The following is a 23248-nucleotide window of genomic DNA, read 5'->3' on the forward strand; positions in this document are numbered from 1 at the left end:
CTTTTTTGAAATGTGAGTAAGATATCCTTTTCCCACTGTACTCTGGGATCTTGAAAAGGACTTTAACATGTTTTGATATGTTATGGAAATGATGTCTGAGTTCGAGACTGATCAATATTTCTTCTGGAATAGAAGTTGGTGGGAGGAAAGGAAAATTGTGCAGATTTCATTTAGCAGAGTATCTAATTTGGAAATAGTGGAAAAAGTATGTTGATGGGAAGCTAAATTTGGAGTGTTAATTGTAGTATGCAGACATTATCTATGCACAGATCTCTAAATGATTTAATCCTGTATGATTTCCAAGCATTAAAAACTGTTTAAGTTAAGGTGGTTATCATGTAGAGGTGCACAAATAAAAGCTTCTCGTTTGTGAAGTGCTTCCTGCATTGGTTCCATATTCTGAGTGAATGAAGGACAATTGGTTTGTTAGTATATTGATAATAAATTATATTTACTGGGGTACAAAGCAAGGAATATAAAGAAGTACTGCAGGATTTTATTTCTATTGTGGACCAAGCTTGTATGTGTTCATCTGTTTGCCCCCATGGTATCCAGCATGGATGTGAAGCCGAACTCCATGGTCCATGATGTCCTGCTGGAATTCGGGGCACCTCCATATTGCAGGGAAGACTCCATCTAGTGGTGTGGGGGTATCATATATCACAGTATGATAATGTATATGGGGAAATTTTGAAATAGAAACAGTAGCTTAGAAAGAATATTCATCTTTACAGTGCTAATTCTCCCTACTAAAGTGAGATGGAAGGTGATGCACGTCTTGTTTAAGCTTTTCCATGCAGACAGCAAAATTTATATTTACTTGTGATGTTACTCCTAGGTATTTAAACTGATCTGCTATGATTAAAGGAAACATGTCAAATCTAATGTTGTTTGCTAGAGAATTCTAGGGAAAAAGCACACTTTTATTCAAATTAATTTTGAGTCCAGACAGCTTTTGAAATTCTGCTAGTGTTGTTAGGGCTACATGCACAGAATTTTGTATAGTAACATATCATTTGCATTTAGTAATATACTGATCAAAAAATTAAAAGCAACACTTTTTAATCAGAGTGTAGCATCAAGTCAATGAAACTTTTGGGATATCGATCTGGTCAATTAAATAGCAGAGGGACGTTGTTAATCTGTTTCAGCTGCTTTGGTATTAATGAAATTAACAAAAAATTGTATTTCGAAAGTGAACAGCCTTCACCCTTACATCTTGCCTGAAGAAGGGGCCTGAGTTGCCTTGAAAGCTTGCATATTGTAATCTTTTTAGTTAGCCAATAAAAGGTGTCATTTTGCTTGGCTTTTCTCTACATTCATAATGGCTAACACGGTACAACACCCCAGTACTAGAAAATAGTTGACTAAAAAAACTGCATACAATTGTGTAAAAAACACTATCTGGACCCTACTGTTAGTAACAGCTGACTCTTCTCTGCCACACATCCAAGATTTTCTGTGTTGAAACATTTCTGGATGCTGTTGCTGTTCTGTTTCCATAAGGAGCCACTGTAAACTTTTAATACCTTCACCCCCCAAAACCCCCAAGATTCCTAGAAAATACTGTGAAATGTTATGGCTCTTTTGTTTTCTGCTGGTTACATAGAACTCATGGTGCTGGTGGCAAATTTAAGAAGACTTTGTTGACACAATGGTCATTGGTTTCAGTCCATGTTCTGTTGAAGGTAACAACTCTTTATTTGAAGTATTGATGTTATGGGCCCATTTTCAAACATGTTTCTTAATAGTTTGGTTTGTTTTTGCTTTTTTCTGTTCATTAATCACTTTTTTGCAAAAACTGAGTTGAAACTACTGTGGACAAAATACAGAATGTCAGCACTACAGCAGTTTGCTCCCATGACAGTGTTCTTTCTGCAGGACTTAGACACAATTGAGCCAAGTAAGAGTGAACACATTTTTCCTTCATTGCTATTTTTTTGGATTGGTGTATATTTTAATGGCTAAGTAACCTCATCCTTTCCTAGTATAATTTTACACTGCATCAGTTAATTAAATGTATCTTTGAATCATAAGGTTGGTAGATCTTAAAATGTGTACAGTTGGTTGCTTAAGGTTTGTCTTTCCAAGAACTAGCCAAATCTTGGTGGTTATTAGTGAGACATTGGTATTCTAAGCAAACATATTGCGTATTGCTAGCAAAGCTCATGTGCATAATATACTAGGGGTGTATACCATTGTCGGCTTTAAAGAAGGGGTGGCACAGCAGTTAGAGATCGATCAGGGTTTAAGTGCTGAATTGGATTTTGCATCTTCTCCCACTAACAATATGCATATTCTATACATTCTCCACATACATTTGTTTTTTCAACTATATTTTTAATTAAAACAAACATACAAATTTAAAAAAATGGGGAAAATCTTTGTTAAGCAAAGAAAATCAAAACTAATGATGGGACCCACTAAATTTAATGGCTCTAGTTAACCTTTTGTTGGAAATGTAGGTAACTTTTCACAGTCTACATATATATTACGAAAATGATTTAGTACAGTATTCAGTCATTTATTTCTTAACCTATGTAAGTTTAGGGTCAAGAGAAACCAGAGCTTACAATAAAATCTGTTATCTTGCTTGACGTCTCATTGCATCCATAATGGCTAACACAGTACAACACCCTACCACTAACTACATTCTAAAATTTTAAGAGTTATTTTGGCATGAGAATTAGCAGGTGTGGGTAAGGGTATGCTTTACAATAGAGAGATATCCTGTTTAATATTAGTTTGTGTCTTTTAGGCTGCAGCATCCTACAACATTTTAATTCATGAAGTGAGTTCAGAAAATTGATTAGCATTGAAAATAATTCCTTATCCAAAGTAATAATAACAGTAATACATGTTATTTATATGGCTTCTTTCCCATGCGCATAGCAAGTTTAAGAAAGTATACATTTCAGGTATTTCTTTTATCCAGTTAGAAGAGGGTAAGAAGTATTACAATTAATAGAAAAGGTTAAGTTTAATAGATAAATATAAAAAAAATAGTACTAGCCTTGACAGACACATAAACGTTTCTGTGTTTTTGTGAGTTAATCACCCATTAAGCCACAAGATAAGCACAATATTTAATTTAAATTGTAGTTAAACAGTGTGGTAGTATTTTAAACACATGAAACATATGTCATTGTTGTTCCTAGGTTTATTTGTAAACCTGTCAATAAAAAAACAGAGCAAAGTTTCACAAAGTTCTCCTGTAGTTTTTTTTTCCTCCCCTGTCCTCTTATTCATGCTTCAAATTCTAATAGCTCAGTGTCTTCATTTGTGAAACTCAATGAAGCTATTCAGTTGCATTTCCAATGCTTGCACATATACTACAGCTTCTGTTCCTTATATAGCAGAGTGTAACCTCCCATGCTAAATAGCTGCTAGGCTGCACTTTAGTGCTTTGTAACTTGACACAGTCTGCTGCAGCTCCCATTTGGGTTCTGCTTTTCCTGACCACTTTTGCATGTTCAGACTGCTTTTGTTTCACTGATTGCGTGAGGCTGCTGCTGTAGCTGTTAGGGGTGTGTTTTCTCTAGTTGTTTTGCTCCAGGATAGAGTGGGATTGGGGGATGGATGGTTTATTTAAAAAATAATAATATGTATATGTTTAGGGTTGCCCAGTAGACAGGGTAGAAAATCTCTTAATGCAAATGCAGAGTGAGCAGATTTTTGCTGTCTGTCTTCACAGACTTTGGTGAAAATGCTATTTTTAATAAGGTAACAAGGGGATTAATTGTCAGTTCACTTCCTCATGATCCTACAAAATTCTAAGCAGTAACACCTGTTTTGAAGCTGACTTCATGCTTCTGTGAATAAAAGTGTTTTTCTGCATTTTAAAGTGCACATAATTACACCTACCAATACCCAGCACATTTTTCAGCTCTTTCTACATCCATCATTCTGAATTGCAAATAATGTTTGTGTTTCCTCCCTGATACTTTATAGTTAGAACTATGGTCAAATTCTGAAATATTTTGGTATACACTGTATGCTTTATCAAAACAGGCAGTTGGTTTAATCCATGGGAGGCCCTACTGAATAGAAGATACTTTTTTCTTTTCAATATCAGATCAGATCCTGCCATCACTAGTGCTACTAAATAGTCATATTTCAGCTACACAGAAAACATGTAAATAAGTGTTTTATACTAAATTAATCTGTGTCTGTTGGTTATAAGTGATGTTAATTATACTGCAGTCCACCAATAAAAAAACCACACTTTAAAGTTGCAGATTGTACTTGCCTAACTTGCATTCTTCCTACTTCAGAAAGCAGGGTTTGTGTTGCAGAAGACATTCATATCACAAACTGAAACTGTAGGCAGGGAAGGCCTATTTGACTTTAAGCCAAATATTTATGGGGATCAAATCCCAGTAGTAGCTTACTTTGCAACGTTCACTAGGTCTCCTTAGCAGCTGTTCCTGTTTATTTAAAAAAAAAAAAGGAAATTGATTTGAGAGGAACTTGATTTTGACCATAAAAGACTGCATGTTGTCAGTCTGTGTGACCTTGGAGTATGATTTGATTTAGTCATCATTGTAACATGCACTTCAGAATCTGATTCATTTCTTACTAATTTATTGATTTTTTTTTCCCCATCAGTTTCCAAGAAATTGTAATAATTTAGTTATAGGCAAATAATTGTACAATTGCCTGAACATGCTTTACTTAATCTTTCAGAGTTTTGTTTACCTTGTAATGTCTTGAAATTCAGGTTTGAGGTCTGTTTCAGTGCATGAGGCTTTTGGGTTACTGTAGAATACATGCCTGGTTTTGGAATTTCTTTCTTTTTTACCCTTAGGCATTATTGTCACAATTGCTAGTATTATCCATTTTCACCGGGGAACAGTAGACATTTAAATAATACAGTATCTGTTTCTAGACTATACTAGACAGAAGAGATCCACCAGTTGAAAATGTTTCTAGAAAATGTAATCTTTCATTTAGAGCGAGGTATTAAGTGAGTAATAAGCTTCTTTCTCACAGGATTGCCAGCTCTGATATTCATTCACTTGTTTACTTTGTACTGAGATGAATGGATGGAGATGCATGATGTACTTTGTACTTGGGTTATATAGAAAAATTAGTACTGTGAATAGTTTAAAACATGTTTTGTTCACTTATTTCTAGATCAGGAGTTACCAAGGTAGGTGACATGAAGTGAAGATTGTTACATATTGGCTGGCCATAGTTCAGCAATTATGCTAATGGGGAGACGTTGATAGTTTCCATTTATGTTAATATGTTTGGATCTGCATTGTCTTCCTGTATGTTTAAACAAATCTGTGTCTTTATGTTTATGCATTATGTAATTATTAAAGTTTGTAATTGCATTTACCTTTAAACTTATTACAGCACTCATATCTCTGCGCTCAGTGAAGACTGCTATACAAAAATAAACTACATTGAATTTAAGATAATTTCTTTCTAGTTCTCTTTGTTTTCTGTAATAATGACACACTAAATACAGTCCTTGTAAATTAAATTGAATTTCCAAGATTATTCTGTTTTGCTATGTAGTTTAGTTTGTTGTATAGAAACCCAAATGTGTTATACATGATGTTCATTTTTGTATACATACACATTACAGGGTCTTTGCAGTAAACCCCTGTCAGCAAGCAAACTAAACACCAAAGACACCCCACCCTGCAGTAAGCCACTAGACTTAATGTGGCATGAGGCAGGCTGTGTGTTATGCTGCCTTATTTTTGTGTTGTACCTAATTGGGACAGTAGAATGTTTTCAACTAAAGGTCAAGAGTTGCAAAAAGGTTAAAAAGAGATGTAAATGTAGTATATAGAAAGTGAATTTGACATTTATTTGCTGCTGAATGTGTTGTCATGTGAAAGATAAATAAAAATGTGTTTTATCACTTATAATAGTGGAGTTCACACATTTTCTTCGCTTGTAGTCTAAACCACACAGATAACCTGACCCGGTTTACCACCAGGCCTGGTAATAGTGTATAATAACAGGGATGAAATCTTAGTGCAGAAGAGGTTGCAAAATCCTTAGGTAGCTGTGTCACCCACAGACCTTCAGCTTTTTCAACTATGTTTTAATGCCAGCCTGTCAGAAAAGTGATGCTTTTACCTTAATATTGTGCAAGACATCATTAATAGAGATAGATGAAGCCATTCACTAAAATAGGTACATTTTAACTATGCAAGTATATAGAGTGTTTTAATAATGTTAATAGTTAACTTATCTCAAAGTAATCCAAAATGCCCTTCCTGATGTTCATGCTGTTAGCCTGTGGAAATTCATTATTTTTATCTCCTCACCAAATAATAAACAATACTATGTCAACACTATTTCTTTATTCATTAAGTAGAGCTAATTATATTTTTTTTGTGTAAAACCATTGTTGTACTAGTTGTAAATAAGTGCACTGTTAAATACGAGAGTCTTGAGGTTGTACAACATGATTACCTCCATTTTGTTCATTCATTAATCTGATTTTTCACAGCTGATTCTGAGCTTGTGCCTAATTTAAATTGACAGGCCTGACAAGGATGTCTTAATCCCACCAGGGCTAAAGGAGGGTGCAGCTGTAAGAGCATCCTGCCTCAAAACTGGATTTACTGTGTCCTTTATTGTCCTCTGAGTTGAGCAGAGATTCACAACTACTCTGCCTGCTGCCTACGCAGACGACTTCTGAAAAGTATTTAAAACTGAAATTCTTTGGATAAATGAGATTTGTTTCTTTTAGAGGCTAGCCTTTAAAGATTGGTTTTAATTGATTACAAGAAACAAAACAAAGTAAAGAATATTTTATAACAGGATGCAAGCTTTCCACATGTAGCATTGTAGCAAATTTCTGCAGAACTCGGAAGATAGTAAAGGTTAGGTTAAATCCAGTTTCAAGGCAGATATAGGGCAAGCAGTACCCTTTGTTAGCTAATTTGACAAAAGTAGTAAAAACACCCAGCTTGGCCAAAGACTATGTCAACAGGATTGCACAAAAGGCAGAAAATAGAGCTGGTCGGGAATGTAGTCCATCACAAAGACCTCTGTCACTTGCACATAAACACCCATATACACATAATAACAACTTGCAAGCTAATTAACATAACCTAAATTAAAAAAAAAAATCTTATTTGCTTGATCTATATGGCCATTGTAATTTTCAAGTTATTCAGTTATGACAAATGTTAGGAATACCAGAAGTGAAAGGGCAAACTTCATTACAGTGACTGAAAATTATAAATATTGGGTGAATGTGGCACTCAGATTGTAAATTATAGGATAACCAAAGCAGGACACTTGTGTAGCACGTATGCTCATGCATAAAGCCCATCCTCATTTGTTCAATATCTGCTTTATCTTATCTTTATCAGCAATGGGGGGGAACCACTTTAACAAAAGAACACACATGATTGTATGCACTGGTTGATGCAGAAAGAAATACAGGTGGAATCCCGTTGTAACAAAACAATGGGACCATAAAAATATTTTGTTATAATAGAAATTTCGTTATAATAAATAGGGGGTAAATATGTATACTATTGTGACCGGGGGTCGCCAGCGATTTGCCATTTCTAACAGCAGAGGTGCCAGGACAGCTCCATAACTGTTGTGCTGCTTCTGGTAAACATTAAACCACAAGTAAAGTAATTGGTTGTCAAGCTTACCATGTAACATGCTTGTCATGCATTGTTTAGAACATTTAACACTGGGCTTTGACCTGCTCTTCCTCGCATTCTACTGATGGCTCTTCTGTAGATTGCGTCTGCCACAGCAGTGATTCTGAGCCGCTGGTGTTCGTCTAATCTGAAGATGTGAGCTAAAGCAAGACACTTAGCCATGTCACAGCTCCTGTCTCATGTGCTTGAGTATTCCTATTTTGAATGAAGTCTTGAGACTGTACCTGCCTTCTGTATACAGTAATAAAGTACCTGTGTTTTCCTTGAAAACCTGGACTCACTTTCATGTCTCTCATGCAGATCTGTGAACCAAGCTTGACCATACCTGTATAAAAAAACAGTGCTTCTTAAGCTGCAAAAAATGTTTTATTTCAAATTGAGACATAGAAAATACAGAATGAAAGCAAGACATTATATTTAATTTTTTAATATAGAAATATAGGTTTGAATACAGAATGAAAACAAGATGTTAGATGAAGAAAAAGGCACGATTCCTAATGCTTTCGCCGCATAATTTTTCTTCAATCCAGAATCAACTTTTTCTAGAATTAATTTTTCTTTCAGCATAATCTGACACCGTTTACCACACTTTTTGTTCATCTCAAAGAACTCGGAACAGTACAGTATCTGCACACAACACCACTACCCATGTGAATGCTCGGTGTGGAACACTGACTCAGAATTTGGTTATTAGTATGATGTCATTACTACACTCTTGCCGAGACTGACCAATACCAGAAATTTTGCAACAGACTGTAACTTTGTTTTGGTCTAACAAGAAAGAGACAGCCTGTTGCAGGGTTCTCAAAACTCGTCAAAAAGTGTTGACACGGGTTGGCATTTTTTGTATATAACATTATCTTCAATGGCCATTTTTTGTTGAAAAAAACATTTGTTATAATGAAATGTACATGTTGTTAAAACAAAATTCGTTTAACATGAGCCAACAAAAAGTATTCATTATTTTAAAAATTTTGTTACTTCAGTATTTGGTATAACAGGATTTGACCTGTAAATGTTAATACTGTCTGGTTTTGTGTGCCTCTTGCTCATCTTCAAAATTCAAATTTAACAGAAGTTCGCAATCAAGCTTTCCAAGTCAAATATTTCACAGCACTATTACACAAGTAATGTATTGAATGGGGACTGGGGTATTTAGTGGGGGTCTCCCTTGGAGTTTTGTATGCACTGTTCTAAACATATTGTGAGGATATTTGTTTCAGTCTGGCAATGTTTTTTGTTTTTTTAAACTGTTAAAACATTTTAATATTCTTCAATTATTAACTCTTTGGTTTCCTTGCTTCCATTTTTTTACTTTTATAGTTAGTAAGATCATTTAACTTGCGTGTTGTGACTTAAAGCTTTGTAAGGAGTGAGATGAATGCAAAGGTTTTCATGCATGCTTAGCTGGACTTGGTGATAGAGGAGTGCCCATTAATGCAGGCAAGCAGCCAGTGAGAGCGAGTTCCTCCCTGCACATACTCTCCTGGTGTTTCATTAACTTGTATTGTGTCAGTAGCTGCTATCGGAGATGGAAAAGAGAGAAATGTACTATACAAAAGTTGATGTGACTGCTGTCAAGTTAAATTAAAACTGTAGTCTCATTCATAGTTGAAGTCACATACTGTAGAACATTTACCTTAAAGATAGTCAAATCCTCCGATTCAACAATGCTTTTCAATGGGCGATTTTAAATTTTAATACTTTGTACAGCACAATCTGTTCAAGTTACCTCAACAAAATTTGAGCTGTTGTGACAAATTTTCTTGAAGAATAAATGTACCACATCTTGACAAAATTTGTCCATATGGGGCCATATTGTTTCATGCGGACACATAAACATGGCTATTGCAATAGGCAGGTGATGCGCTAACACAATTAATAAGACCATTCATCTATTAGTCTTAAAGTCAGTGGTCAATTGTAAAACAGCTTAATTTAATATCTTGGTAAACATGGGAAAATAAAATGCCAAATTTCTGAAATATGCATTTGAGGCAGTGTATTTGATATTTTCTTTGAGAAAAATGGTATCATTGATAATAAGGAAGTAAACTCAGGAGAAAGACCTTCAGTTCTCTCAGGCTCACTGTTTTATGTAGTTGTACCCAGCATATGACCGGCACTGCTAGTCAGAATTCTATTTAGTTAATTTCTCAGCTTTTGGAATATGCTTATCCTATTTGCAAATTGCTGGCTTGTGTAGCTGAAATCCCTGTATAATCTAGTCTTTTTGATAATGCATGGTGTCGGCAAATTATAAATTTGAAGGTTGTGATACTAGGAAATGTTAGCAAAGTTAGATTTGAATGCTGCAACCTCAGTTGTTTTTAAATTAACAATGTCACTTGTTTGCAAGAATTGTCTTTTTAAATATTTTTAATATGTTCTTTGTCCTTTTAGTTATAGTTTCATTTTTTCAATCTCTTTTTTGTTTCTAGGTGTGACCTATGTTGCATTTCATTTCGTACACATCGGGGTCTTCTACGGCATAATGCTGTCATTCACAAACAACTTCCAACAGATCCTTCAGGAAAGCCATTTATTCAGAACAACCCCTCCATTCCCGTTGGATTCAACGATCTTGCATTTATTGATTTTTCTTGTCGGAAATTTCCTCAGATTGCTCAGGTAAATTATATTGCAGTGGTTGTCTTGTTATATGCTTGAGACTTCAGCAGCTTAATAATTTGACCTAAAAGTAATAGAGAGATGGGAAGATCTTTGTACTCCAACAGTGCACACATATATTAACATTATGCCTGCCACTAAAAGCAGATTTAGTAAATTGATGTGTTTTTACTTGTAAAATGATAATATTGGACAATTGATCTCATAACAAAACAAAATTACATTTCATAATCTTTTAACAGTTAGTGTGTTAATTTGCCTTAATAAGAGAAACTTGCTAGGCCATTATTTTTTTTACTGAAGTAAATTTCAATTTATAAAACCAAATTGTATGTATGTTTATTGCAAATTTTTACAAGACATACAGCATCTCTAGTAGGCTTTAAATATTACAGAGTGATGCATTTTTAGTTTTAGAATTAGATATGAAAATCTACCAGATTAACTGAATCAAATGATGTGAAATCATTTGGGATCATTTTGAAACAGAATTTATTATGTATCTTGCTTTAAAGTAATTGGGTTTAATTGTTTTTAGTTAGCTGCAAAATGATAAAACTGACTGGAAACTTGGTAAAAAAAATATCACTGATCAATGATAGTATATCTTAGTGAATTCATGGAGCCATAATTTCATTTTACTTATATTTTGCTTTTATCAAATTGCATTACAAGCCAGCCAAAAAAGGTGGCATCAAAGTCACAGCATAGTTCTCTCCTAGTATTTCTGTGCATCCTAAATGTGTCTAATCTCAGTAAAATTAAACCTGTGTCCCAGATGCAAGACTCGATGTGAAGCCAAAATGGCTGCTGTCCTTGTTTGAGCAGTAGACAGTTTAATTAGCCAATGTACCCCAGGAAAACCTAAGTGATTTAGAGGCTGGCTGTTTAACTGTAATGTTAAAAATTAAAATCCCAGCACAAGAAAGGATCTTAATTTGTGTTGTTGGGATCCTTACACTTGGGAAACTGTTACACAGAGGAAGGACCAAATTAAAAGGGACCCAGAACTTGTATCCTGTGGTGGTTTTAATTAAAACCTATGAAAGATCATCCAAAACAGGGATATTAGATCCTTCCTGTAGAGCCAGAATACAAGGCAGGTCCCAATTGGAGGAAACTCAAGGGCAGACTCAGGATACACTGGAGACATTGTATCTTATTAAAACTGCAAGCAGTGCTTTTCCTTACTTTACACCATTGGTGGTTATGTTATGTTTCAGTCATCATCTGGGTACCCTTTTTTTGTGACATACCATAGTAGTTTTTGCTGCAGCCTCACACCTCTGAGGATCTGGGTTCATGTCCTGTGTTAGTCATTACGTGAGTGGAGTTTGCAAGCCCTATATGTTAAGGCTGCACAGCTAATCAGTATCGTGGATAATAATAATTGATGAAAATAGCTGCTATGGAATTCTGTTATCAGTTAATTACTTTGCTACTTCATTGACTAAGAGTAATGTTAACCACACTTTGAGATATGATGGTGGTTAAAGATCAAATAAGCCTCTAGCATGGAGTCCTTTCAACTTTGTATCTCCCAAAAAAATCTGCAAAAATGAGCTCAGTCTATACAGGATCACCTGAAAAGAAAAGACATTGTAGAAATGATGATTCCTCTCTATCTTTCTCTTTGATGTAATACAGCAGCATTCTCATTGTAACTTTCTTCTATTAACAATATGATGAACTTCTTTTGCACATGATTTCTTTTGGTAGTAGTGATGGCCAGTATTTGGTGCACTAGTAAAAAGAAAAAAGAGACTTGGCAATGTGTGTATGTGTGTTTTGAACACTTAATTAAGATGTGGTGTTTGCTGCCATCTACTGGATAAAATCAAACACTCTCTTGGCATCTTTTATTGACACTAAAATATGGTTTCAGCTTTCCTTCATTGTACATCAACAACTGCCTTGGAAATACTGAACTTAAAGTCAGTAACAAGATTTTTTATGTGCTTTTTTGGCAAATTTAATTTTAGTGTTTGTACTATTGGTTTGTAGGATAGAACAAGGAATAAAACATTTTAATTTGTTAATAAAATATCTATCTATCTAAATGCTACCACTTCTCTACAGCAAAACGTTCCATTTTTTTAACCCATGATTAATAAAAAAATTAACCCTTTATTTGATTTGCAAAATAATTTTTAGATACAACCTCAACATATGCAGTGTGTGTGTATGTATATATGTGTATATATGTATATATACAGTGCATCCAGAAAGTAGATAGATAGATAGATACTTTATTAATCCCAAGGGGAAATTCACAACAGCGTGTCACTTTTTCCACATTTTGTTATGTTACAGCCTTATTCCAAAATGGATTAAATTAATTTTTTCCTCAGAATTCTACACACAACACCCCATAATGACAATGTGAAAAAAGTTTACTTGAGGTTTTTGCAAATTTACTAAAAATAAAAAAACTAAGAAATCATGTGTACATAAGTATTCACAGCCTTTGCTCAATACTTTGTCGATGCACCTTTGGTAGAAATTACAGCCTCAAGTCTTTTTGAATATGATGGCACAATCTTGGCACACCTATCTTTGGCCAGTTTCGCCCATTCCTCTTTGCAGCACCTCTCAAGCTCCATCAGGTTGGATGGGAAGCGTCGGTGCACAGCCATTTTGAGATCTCTTCAGAGATGTTCAATCGGATTCAAGTCTGGGCTTTGGCTCAGCTACTCAAGGACATTCACAGAATTGTCCTGAAGTCACTCTTTTGATATCTTGGCTGTGTGCTTAGGGTCGTTGTCCTGCTGAAAGATGAACCGTTGCCCCAGTCTGAGGTCAAGAGCGCTCTGGAGCAGGTTTTCATCCCAGATGTCTCTGTACATTGCTGCAGTCATCTTTCCCTTTATCCTGACTAGTCTCCCAGTTCCTGCCGCTGAAAAACATCCCCACAGCATGATGCTGCCACCACCATGCTTCACTGTAGGGATGGTATTGGCCTGGTTTCCTCCAAATATGACACCTGGCATTCACACCAAAGAGTTCAATCTTTGTCTCATCAGACCAGAAAATTTTGTTTCTCATGGTCTGAGAGTCTTTCAGGTGCCTTTTGGCAAACCCTTAGGCAGACTGCCATGTGCTTTTTACTAAAGAGTGGCTTCCGTCTAGCCACTCTACCATACAGGCCTGATTGATGGATTGCTACAGAGATGGTTGTCCTTTTGGAAGGTTCTCCTCTCTCCACAGAGGACCTCTGGAGCTCTGACAGAGTGACCATCGGGTTCTTGGTCACCTCCCTGACTAAGGCCCTTCTCCCCCAATGGGCTCAGTTTAGATGGCCAGCCAGCTCTAGGAAGAGTCCTGGTGGTTTCAAGCTTCCTCCACTTATGGATGATGGAGGCTACTGTGCTCATTGGGACCTTCAAAGCAGCAGAAATTTTTCTGTAACCTTCCCCAGATTTGTGCCTCGAGACAATCCTGTCTCGGAGGTCTACAGACAATTCCTTTGACTTCATGCTTGGTTTGTGCTCTGACATGAACTGTTAACTGTGGGAACTTATATAGACAGGTGTGTGCCTTTCCAAATCATGTCCAATCAACTGAGTTTACCACAGGTGGTCTCCAAGCTGCAGAAACATCTCAAGGATGATCAGGGGAAACAGGATGCACCTGAGCTCAATTTTGAGCTTCATGGCAAAGGCTGTGAATACTTATGTACATGTGCTTTCTCATTTTTTTTATTTTTAATAAATTTGCAAAAACTTCATGTAAACTTTTTTCACGTTGTCATTATGGGGGGGTGTAGTGTGTAGAATTCTGAGAAAAAAATTAATTTAATGCATTTTGGAATAAGGCTGTAACATAACAATGTGGAAAAAGTGATACACTGTGAAAACTTTCTGGATGCACTATATATATATATATATAGTGAAAGGCATACCCTCGGAGACAGACAGAAGAATGTCCAAAACACATTTCTTTATTTTCCTTTTGCACCACAATGCCTTCCACCAACTCTATTCCTTTCTTTTCTTCTTTCTCTTTCGACCTCCACTCCCCTCCTCACAAGCTCCGTCTTCTTCCTCCCAACTCCGGCTCGTCTACTGGAGGGTGGTGGCCCTTTTTATCATGACCTGGATGAGCCCCAGATGTTCCACCTGAGCACCTGGGAGCACTTCCTGTTGTGGCGGAAGTGCTGCCAACCAGGATTCCCTTACCGTCCGGGTGCCCCCTGGCCATGGCCATGTCCACCCGTAGGGGTGAGTGTTCCAGCTCCATTCCCATGGCCCCCAAGCAGACCCAGGCAGCTGCCCTCTCGTGGCCTAGTGGAGGTATCATCCATCTTGGGGACCGTCCAGGCGTTCTGGCCGGGTTGGGTCCCCAGTTATCTGGGACAATTATATATATATGGTGGTCCAGATCTAATTATGCAATTTTCATTACACTATAACTTATTAAGTTTGTTACATAGAAAATCACCCGAAAAATCCCGGACCATTGAGAAATGTGTGAATTGACGGCATTAAGAATCGCCTTTGCGCCAAACTAGAATCGTCCCTGCATAAATCAAAGTACTCCAGATGATCTGGATCTGCAGAATTAGATCTGGACCACCCTGTGTGTATGTGTGTGTATATATATATATATATATATATATATATATATATATATATATATATATATATATATATATATATATATATATATATATATATATATATATATATATATGTATATATATATATATATATATATATATATATATAATATATGTGTGTGTGTGTATTTGTGTTTGACTTCTTTACATTTCAATTTGACTGTATAGGCAGATGTGTTTGATGGGGCATTGGTGTCCCTAGTCTGATTCTGCCTGAATAGGCTTCAGCTTTCTCTATTACTTATTTCTAAATAACATGAAAACATCAGTAAATGATGATTGAATTTCATTGTTAAATGATTTTCTGTTCCCTTAGGTATGGTGTGAAACAAACCTAAGGAGGTGCACCAGCAAATTTCATCGATTTGTATGTGAGATTTGCAATAAGGCATTTCCTCTTCTGTCAGCTCTAAGTCTTCATATGGAAACTCACAAAGGACTGCTGGAAAAAGACGAACAAGTAAAGCAAAAAGCTGATATCGTGGCAGACATGGACAAAAAGAGTTTTATGGCATCTCTTGGACTACAGCATATGTCCGAGGTAAAGCCTGAAAAGATAGTCGAGGTATGTGCCGATCTTGAGAATATCAAAGTAATATGGGTAGAACCACCCACGTCTAATCTACCTCAGGAAGCTAGCTGTCTCAGTGGAATGAGCCTTCCCCTTCTGGACCCTTCTTCTTTATCAGGCCTGTCTCATGGGCAAGGCAACCTGAAAATCCTTTCTCTTCAGCCATTTCAAAAGGGCTTCATCATTCAGCCTGATAGCAGCATTGTGGTTAAGCCCATCTCTAATGAGGGTTCAGTAGAACTGGCAGATATACAACAAATTCTTAAGATGGCATCTTCTGCTCCTCCACAGATTAGTCTTCCACCCCTTTCAAAGGCCCCTTCCAACTCTACCCAGTCCATCCATAAACAGATGCCACCATTGAAGCCAAAACCTCTAGTTGCACCACGGACAATGGTTGCAACCTCTACACCTCCACCTCTCATGAGTGCCCAGCAGGCTTCACCTGGTTGCATAAGCCCTAACTTGCCCCCTGCTCCTTTCCACATACCTAAGAGTCCAGGAGAATCCTCCCCCAACAGCAAGAGCCAGCAGCATAAAACTGCAAGGGAACATGCTGTATCTCAGCAGTCACTCATGACAGAATCAAAGGATGTGAAAACAAAACTAGAAGATGATAACATGATGGACACTTTGATACCTGCTAAAATGGAGGAAAGTATCAAGCAAGAAGTTACTGAAGGAGAACTAAAAGGTCTTGTGTCAGAAACCCCTGGAAAAAAGGGGTTATCTGTACGGAAAGATGTCTATCCATGTCGTTTTTGTGACCAGGTGTTTGCATTTTCTGGAGTCCTTAGAGCTCATATACGCTATCATTTGGGAATATCGCCCTATCAGTGCAACATCTGTGACTACATTGCTCCTGACAAAGCCACCCTTATTCGGCATTTGCGCACCCACAGTGGTGAAAGGCCATACATTTGCCGCATATGTCATTATCCCTTCACTGTTAAAGCCAACTGTGAAAGACATCTACGCAAGAAACATCTGAAAGTGACTCGCAAGGAGATTGAGAAAAACATTGAGTATGTTTGCAGCCCTGCACCTGACTTGGTAGAAGCTATGTGCACCACAACTGAGACTTCTTGCCGTTATTGTGGGGAAGACCTCAAAAGTTACCGTGCTCTGCAGATCCATATGCGATTTCATAATGGATGCCAGAAGAAGCCATTTGAGTGTAAAGAATGTGGTGCTGCCTTTCTGGCAAAGCGAACATGCATTCATCATGTTCTTAAGCAGCATCCTCATGTTCAGGAGAGGGAAATTGAGAACTACATTTCCACAGTTGGACTAAGTGTTGATTCAAACAAGATGAACTCTCCTCCTGTGCCTAATGACAGTGAACAGTCCTCATATCCTCTGGCTCTGAATGGACTTCGTTCTGATGAGTTTGCAGCTTTTCCAATCAAAAGAGAACATTTTCCTTTTTCTTCTGATATGGACCAGCCTTTGGATTTTTCCAATAAAAGCAAAAATTCTACATCTTTTGCTATTAAGCAAGAGAGCCATTTGCACTCTCCTCAGTTTTCCTCGTATGACTGCTCAATGGAGCCCATTGATCTCTCCATCCCCAAGAATACATCTAAACGAAATACAGAAACGAATATAAAGATCAAAACTGAGCAGCTTGCTTCAGCCATTGATCCATACTCAACAAGCCTTGTAGGAAAAGATGAGTCTGACAAAGCAGCAGTAATAAAACCTTGCCAAACTTTACAAGCCCCCTTTCAACTTTCTGTTGCCATGGCTTCCACCCCTGGACTGAGTAATTCTATTCTGAGGCCTATACGGCCAAAACCACTGCTGCCAAAGCCCACTATTTCAAAGGAGTTACCCCCTTTGGCTTCCATTGCTCAGATAATCTCCTCTGTGTCGTCTGCCCCTGCTCTCCTGAAGCGGGACACTAATACCAACAACTCAGTCAAAAATGTCACAGCAAGCGATATTACAAGCTTGAAGGGTTTGCTCATGGTGACTCCAGTAGAATCTGAGAGCACCAGTGAGCCCAGGTCAATGACAGAAAGCCCAGATACCTCCCAAGAGGATTCCCCTTTGTATTTAACAAAAAAAAGAGGCAGAAAAAGAGGAACAAAAAACAAGTCTAAGGCCCCCAGTACTGGAGGCATGGATCTTGAATCTAGTGGTGAATTTGCCAGTATTGAGAAGATGTTAGCCACAACTGACACAAACAAATTTAGTCCATATCTGCAGTCTACAACTGATTTTAAGGAGGAGGTGGATAGGACAGTAACCAGCGAAGATGAGAAGGAGACACCAGATGAAAAGCTCATGAAGGGGAAGAAAAATGCCTATTCCAATTCCTCTCAGAAGATCACCTGCCCCTTTTGTCCCAGAGTGTTTCCATGGGCCAGCTCTTTGCAGCGCCATATGTTGACTCATACAGGTGAGTAGTTTCAGAGACATACAGTATAACTAGCATCTATACTTTTTCAAGCCTACAAGCATGACATTCAGCTCAATCAATTAAAACTTAACCACAAATGTTTTTTTAGCAATGTTTGCCAATTTTTTAATTATTTCATTCTCATCATATTAGGTTATTGCCTACTGAAATACTGGACTGAATTTCAAAGCATTTTAGTTTTTAGACAAATGGTTTATAATTGTGAGCCGTTGTGTGTCCATTGTAGAAATCGTCTCAAAATCTTTGCTTGTCATCTCAGTTTCTCTTTTTCTGTTGTGTAGACTATAATTCATAAGCAGTGTGCATTTTATTTATTCGGCAGTTACAAGTGTCAAGAAAAGCCAACAAACACATTTAGCACATAGAATATGTATGTATATTTGATATTATTCCTTAAAGAACTTATACTAAAGTGATTTACACTTTAATAAATAATTTACAGTCAATTATTAAAAAAAGAAAAGAACATTTTGGCATTAAATTAACCAGTTCTGAATACATAGTTAAAGAGCTTCCTTGATCAAACGTACATTAGTAGATTAAAAAAAAAATATTTCTATTACTTTAAGTATATTTGGAGAGCAAAGTATCCTGCCAAATTAAATTGTGTACAGGTTAATGATTTAATTTAGGTACTCCCAAAATGCATTTATTACTTATTACTATTATGTAATAAGACATTAACAAAGGCTTCTTTTGGTCATCATAACACTTACAAAACATCAGTAGATTGGTTATTCATCTTTGTGCAGTGTGGAACATTAACATGATAGTAAAATCACCTGTTAATATGCAGGATTTACAGGTCTTATACTAAATATGAAATATTAAGAGAAAAGTGTCTCAGTTAAGTCACCTCAGACTACGCCAAAGTGAAGTTTTGTTAGTAGGCCACATTGCACAAATGAATAAACACTTTACTGATGCTTTGTAAATGTTATGAAGACCCGAACAAGTGTTTGTTACTCATGTTGCTTAAGAGTAAATGAATAATAGATGCATTTTTGCAGTACCTAAAGTGTTACTGCATATAATTCATAAATTAGGCAAGGAGGACTGTACATTTTTGAAAGAATAGTGTAAATCAGGCGACTAACAAAAACTGCTAAATTTTATTGTGAATTTTATACTACATTTAAAAAAAGTATTGTATATATTATTTGATCTTGTGTCTGTGTCACAGGTCAGAAGCCTTTCCCTTGTCCAAAATGTGATGCCTTCTTTTCCACTAAATCCAACTGTGAGCGTCACTTACTGCGTAAGCATGGAGTGGCTAATCGGTCCTTGAGAAGAAATGGTGTGATCCCAAAATCAAGAAATGGGGATGAAGGATCACATGAGAGTGCAGGTATTTTTGTCATTTGTTTATTGCTTAGTACTGACAGGTTTTAACCAAAACACTGCTATTGACATTGTATGTAAGTTTTATATCCAAATGTACTTTGAAACGTAGTATATAGAAAGGAGCTAAAAAAAGGTTTCTAAATTGAGTGTGAGTGGTAGTAAGATCCTTAAAAAATGAAGTGTAAAACACTGGACAAGTTAATCTCATCCTTGTTGTGATGCCTCTTTTTATCCTCATGGAATATAATTGATCACATTTTGTTTCCTGTTCAAAAACTTGTACCAAATGCCAAAAAAATAAAACATCATGTATGAATACATAACATCCATTACAGTATGGATTTTATCACCATTTTTGATCTTTCTAGACTTTTGTGTGTGCATGTCCCCAAATGTTACCCGCAGCATAACAAAATCTAAATCAAATTAATGATTAAAGTTAGTAGCAATAATAATAAAAAATCTACATACATAGGTTTGACTGGAGGTAGTTTAATTTAAAGTGCAGTACTGCACACTGCCCTTTAGTGGCCCAGTTAAGCCAAGACTCAACCCCCATGGAACATCTGTTTGAGAGACCTGAAGATGGTAGTTTACAGATGCTTAACATCTAATCTGATAGAGCTTGACAAGATCTGTCTGGAAGAATGGGATATGCTGCCCAAATCTATCTGAGCAAAGCTTGTTGAGACCAAAGAACAATCAAAACCATAATTGCTAGTATAGGTGCTTCTACAAAGTACTGAATTATGGGTCTGAATATTTCTATGAATGAGGGTTTTCTGGTTTTTGATTATTCATAAATGTGCAGACCTTTCTGAAAACATTTTCGCTTAACATTCTCAGTTATTGAATTTAGGCAAAAATGACTGCTTTTTCACTAGTTCTGCATTTGGCTACAGTTGGTGTCTCTACTGGTAGCATGAAGCGATACCTGCACTCTACAAAGGTTGCACAGGTAGTCTAAGGGCTCATTTATACTTCACGCGACGCATGCTGCAGCGGACGCTCCTGCTACGCAAGCGTTGAAGTGTTTATACTTGCGCGCGTACTTTACGTAAAGCTGGAGGAGTCCACCAGGTGGCAGTGTGAGATATTATCACGGTGAGAACATGTTTGGCTTCTCTGTGTTGTGAATTGCCTAAAACACCTATTAAATTCCGATAACACCTTACCGCAATATCTGTGAAAAGGATGTTTATTGATTAAATCCATCCATCCATCCAGGGATGTGTCCATTCCAACAAGCATTGGGCATGACTGAGAAACAATCCCTGGACGAGGTCTCCGCTCATCGCAAGGTGAATACAAGCACACATACACTAGCGTCATTTTAGCGGCACCAAATCCCCAAATCTGCTTATCTTTGGAAGGAAACCGGAGCACAGTGTGGAATACAAGCAGGAAATACCAGCAACGTAACTCCCTGCAAGAGAGCAGTGCTATTTCTCCGCCACCGTGTCACCCCCATGTGTGTAATTATTAACAGTATTCATTATTTAAATGAAATTATACGTAAAATGTAACATACACACTTTAATGCATTTCATCATGAAAGTGATATCAAGTATGAATCTAAAGATTCTAAATGTGCAGAGAGTTGGAATATCATACATTTAATTTGTTCTGTGTGGTGATCTTTTGCTGCTTGCCGCAGCTGTCAGGTCCAAGAAGCTCGTAGCGATTAAAAACTGGGATGACGCGTTCTGACGGTCTGCTTTAATGATAAAGTAAACTACGAGGTTAAAGTGGACAATTGAGATTAAAGCCGAAATTTCCACTTTAATCACAAAATACACGTTTTCACCGTGTCCTTTATTTTTTTCTCAGTGGTTCAAATATAACGCTATACATTATGTTGCTGTTGTTAAGTTGCAAAAATAAAAAAAAGATGGTATGTGAAAAGACAAAAGATGGTATGTGAGACTTTTAAAATGTATCGTGTCATTACATTCGGGAGCTATCTACATGTGACAGAAAGCCTCTATGCCGATCCTACGGGATGGATGCTTCGATGTTGTGAAGCAAAATGCCGACATACAAATGCATTCGTGGTGCTTTTATATTCAAGCATCGCATATTCCCGATCGTAATGACACGATACATTTTAAAAGTCTCAGTGCCGTCTATTTTTTTTTGCAACTTCACAAAGGGCAACATAATGTATAGCGCTGTATTTGAGCCACTGAGAAAAAAATAAAAGACACGGTGAAAACGTGTATTTTGTGATTAAAGTGGAAATTTCGCTTTAATCTCGAAATGTCCACTTTAACCTCGTAGTTTACTTTATTATTAAAGCAGACCATCATAAACGTCATCCCAGTTTTTCATCACTACGAGCTTCTTGCACCTGACAGCAGGTAAAGTAAAAAATAAAAAATAGACGGCACAAAAGATGGTATGTGAGACTTTTAAAATGTATCGTGTCATTACGATCGGGAATATGCGACGCTTGAATATAAAAGCACCACGAATGCATCTGTATGTCGGCATTTTGCTTCAACACTTTGAACCATTCATCAAAAAGCAAAGCGCGCACATCGATCCCCGAAGGATCTCCATAGAGGCTTGCTGTCACATGTAGATAGTAAACAGAGACTGTGACGTCACGTTCCGACTTTTAGCACACTGCGCCCCCCCGACTTTTTGCTGGTACTGCAACTCGCGCCGCGTCGCGTTAATTTCTGAGGACCTGCTCAGAGGACGCGTGAAATGAACGCTGGGAACGCGTGGCAGCCATGATGCGGACGCGTACGTGTTCTGAGCGTGAAGTATAAATGAGCCCTAACTTCTCCAGGATGGCACATCAATACATGCCATTGCCAGAAGGTTTGCTGTGTCTCCCAGCACAGTCTCAAGGGCATGGAGGAGATTCAAAAGAGACAGGCAGTTACTCTAGGAGAGCTGGACAGGGCCATAGAAGGTCCCTAACCCATCAGCAAGACCAGTATCTGCTCCTTTGAGCAAGGAGGAACAGAATAAGCACTTCCAGAACCCTATGAATGTCTGTGACCAACAGACTTAATGAGAGTGGCCTGAAGGCCCGACGTCATCTAGTGGGCCCTGTGCTCTCTGCCCAGCACTGTGGAGCTCGATTGGCATTTGCCATGGAATACCAGAATTGGCATGTCCACCGCTGGCGCCCTGTGCTTTTCACAGATGAGAGCAGGTTCACCCTGAGCACATGTGACAGACGTAAAAGGGTTTGGAGAAGCCATGGAGAATGTTATGCTGCCTGTAACATCGTTCAGCGTGACCGGTTTGGGGGTGGGTCAGTGATGGTCTGGGGAGGCATATCCATGGAGGGATTAACAGACCTCTACCAGCCAGACAACAGCACTTTGACTGCCATTAGTTATCGGGATGAAATCCTTGGACCCATTGTCAGAGCCTATGCTGATGCAGTGGGTTCTGGGTTCCTCCTGGTGCACAACAGTGCCCAGCCTCATGTGGGGAGAATATGTAGGCAGTTCCTGGAGGATGAAGGAATGGATACCATTGACTGGCCCCAAAGCTCGCCTGACCTATAGAATACCAATAGAACATCTCTGGAACATTATGTTTCGATCCATCCGATGCCAGGTTGCCCCTCAGACTGTCCAGGAGCTCAGTGATGCCCTGGTCCAGATCTGGGAGGAGATCCCCCAAGACACCATCCGTCATCTCATTAGGAGCACGCCCTAACAATGACACGCATGCATACAAGCACATGGGGGCCATACAAACTACTGAGTACAATTTTGAGTGGCTGCAATGAAATTTCAGGAAAAATGGATCCGCCTGCTGCATCATTTTTTCACTTTGATTTTCAGGGTGTCTTAATATTCAGCCCCGTGTAGGTTGATCATTTTCATTTCCATCAAACGGTGTGGCATCCTTTCGTTCCTAACATTACCCAGTCCATTTCAGTATAGATATCCAGCAGGATTTTTTCCCATTGTGATCTGATGTGTTTTCCAAGTGTTCCTTTTATTTTTTTGATCAATATATTTTGGAAAAACTGGATA

General features: G+C 37.6%; 1 protein-coding gene across 7 annotated transcripts in view; it reads left to right on the plus strand.

Moving 5' to 3' along the window:
* rreb1a (ras responsive element binding protein 1a) overlaps positions 1-23248 on the plus strand; it is a 134006-nt gene that overhangs the window by 106192 nt on the left and 4566 nt on the right. For all 7 annotated transcript variants that reach the window (XM_039753366.1, XM_039753365.1, XM_039753367.1 and 4 more), the window contains 3 exons: positions 10094-10283; positions 15218-17876; positions 19081-19245. In XM_039753366.1, the coding sequence (XP_039609300.1) occupies positions 10094-10283; positions 15218-17876; positions 19081-19245 (3014 nt within the window). The remainder of the gene's footprint in view (positions 1-10093; positions 10284-15217; positions 17877-19080; positions 19246-23248) is intronic.

This window comes from Polypterus senegalus, chromosome 5 (genome assembly GCF_016835505.1).
Source record: "Polypterus senegalus isolate Bchr_013 chromosome 5, ASM1683550v1, whole genome shotgun sequence".
NCBI lineage: Eukaryota > Metazoa > Chordata > Cladistia > Polypteriformes > Polypteridae > Polypterus > Polypterus senegalus.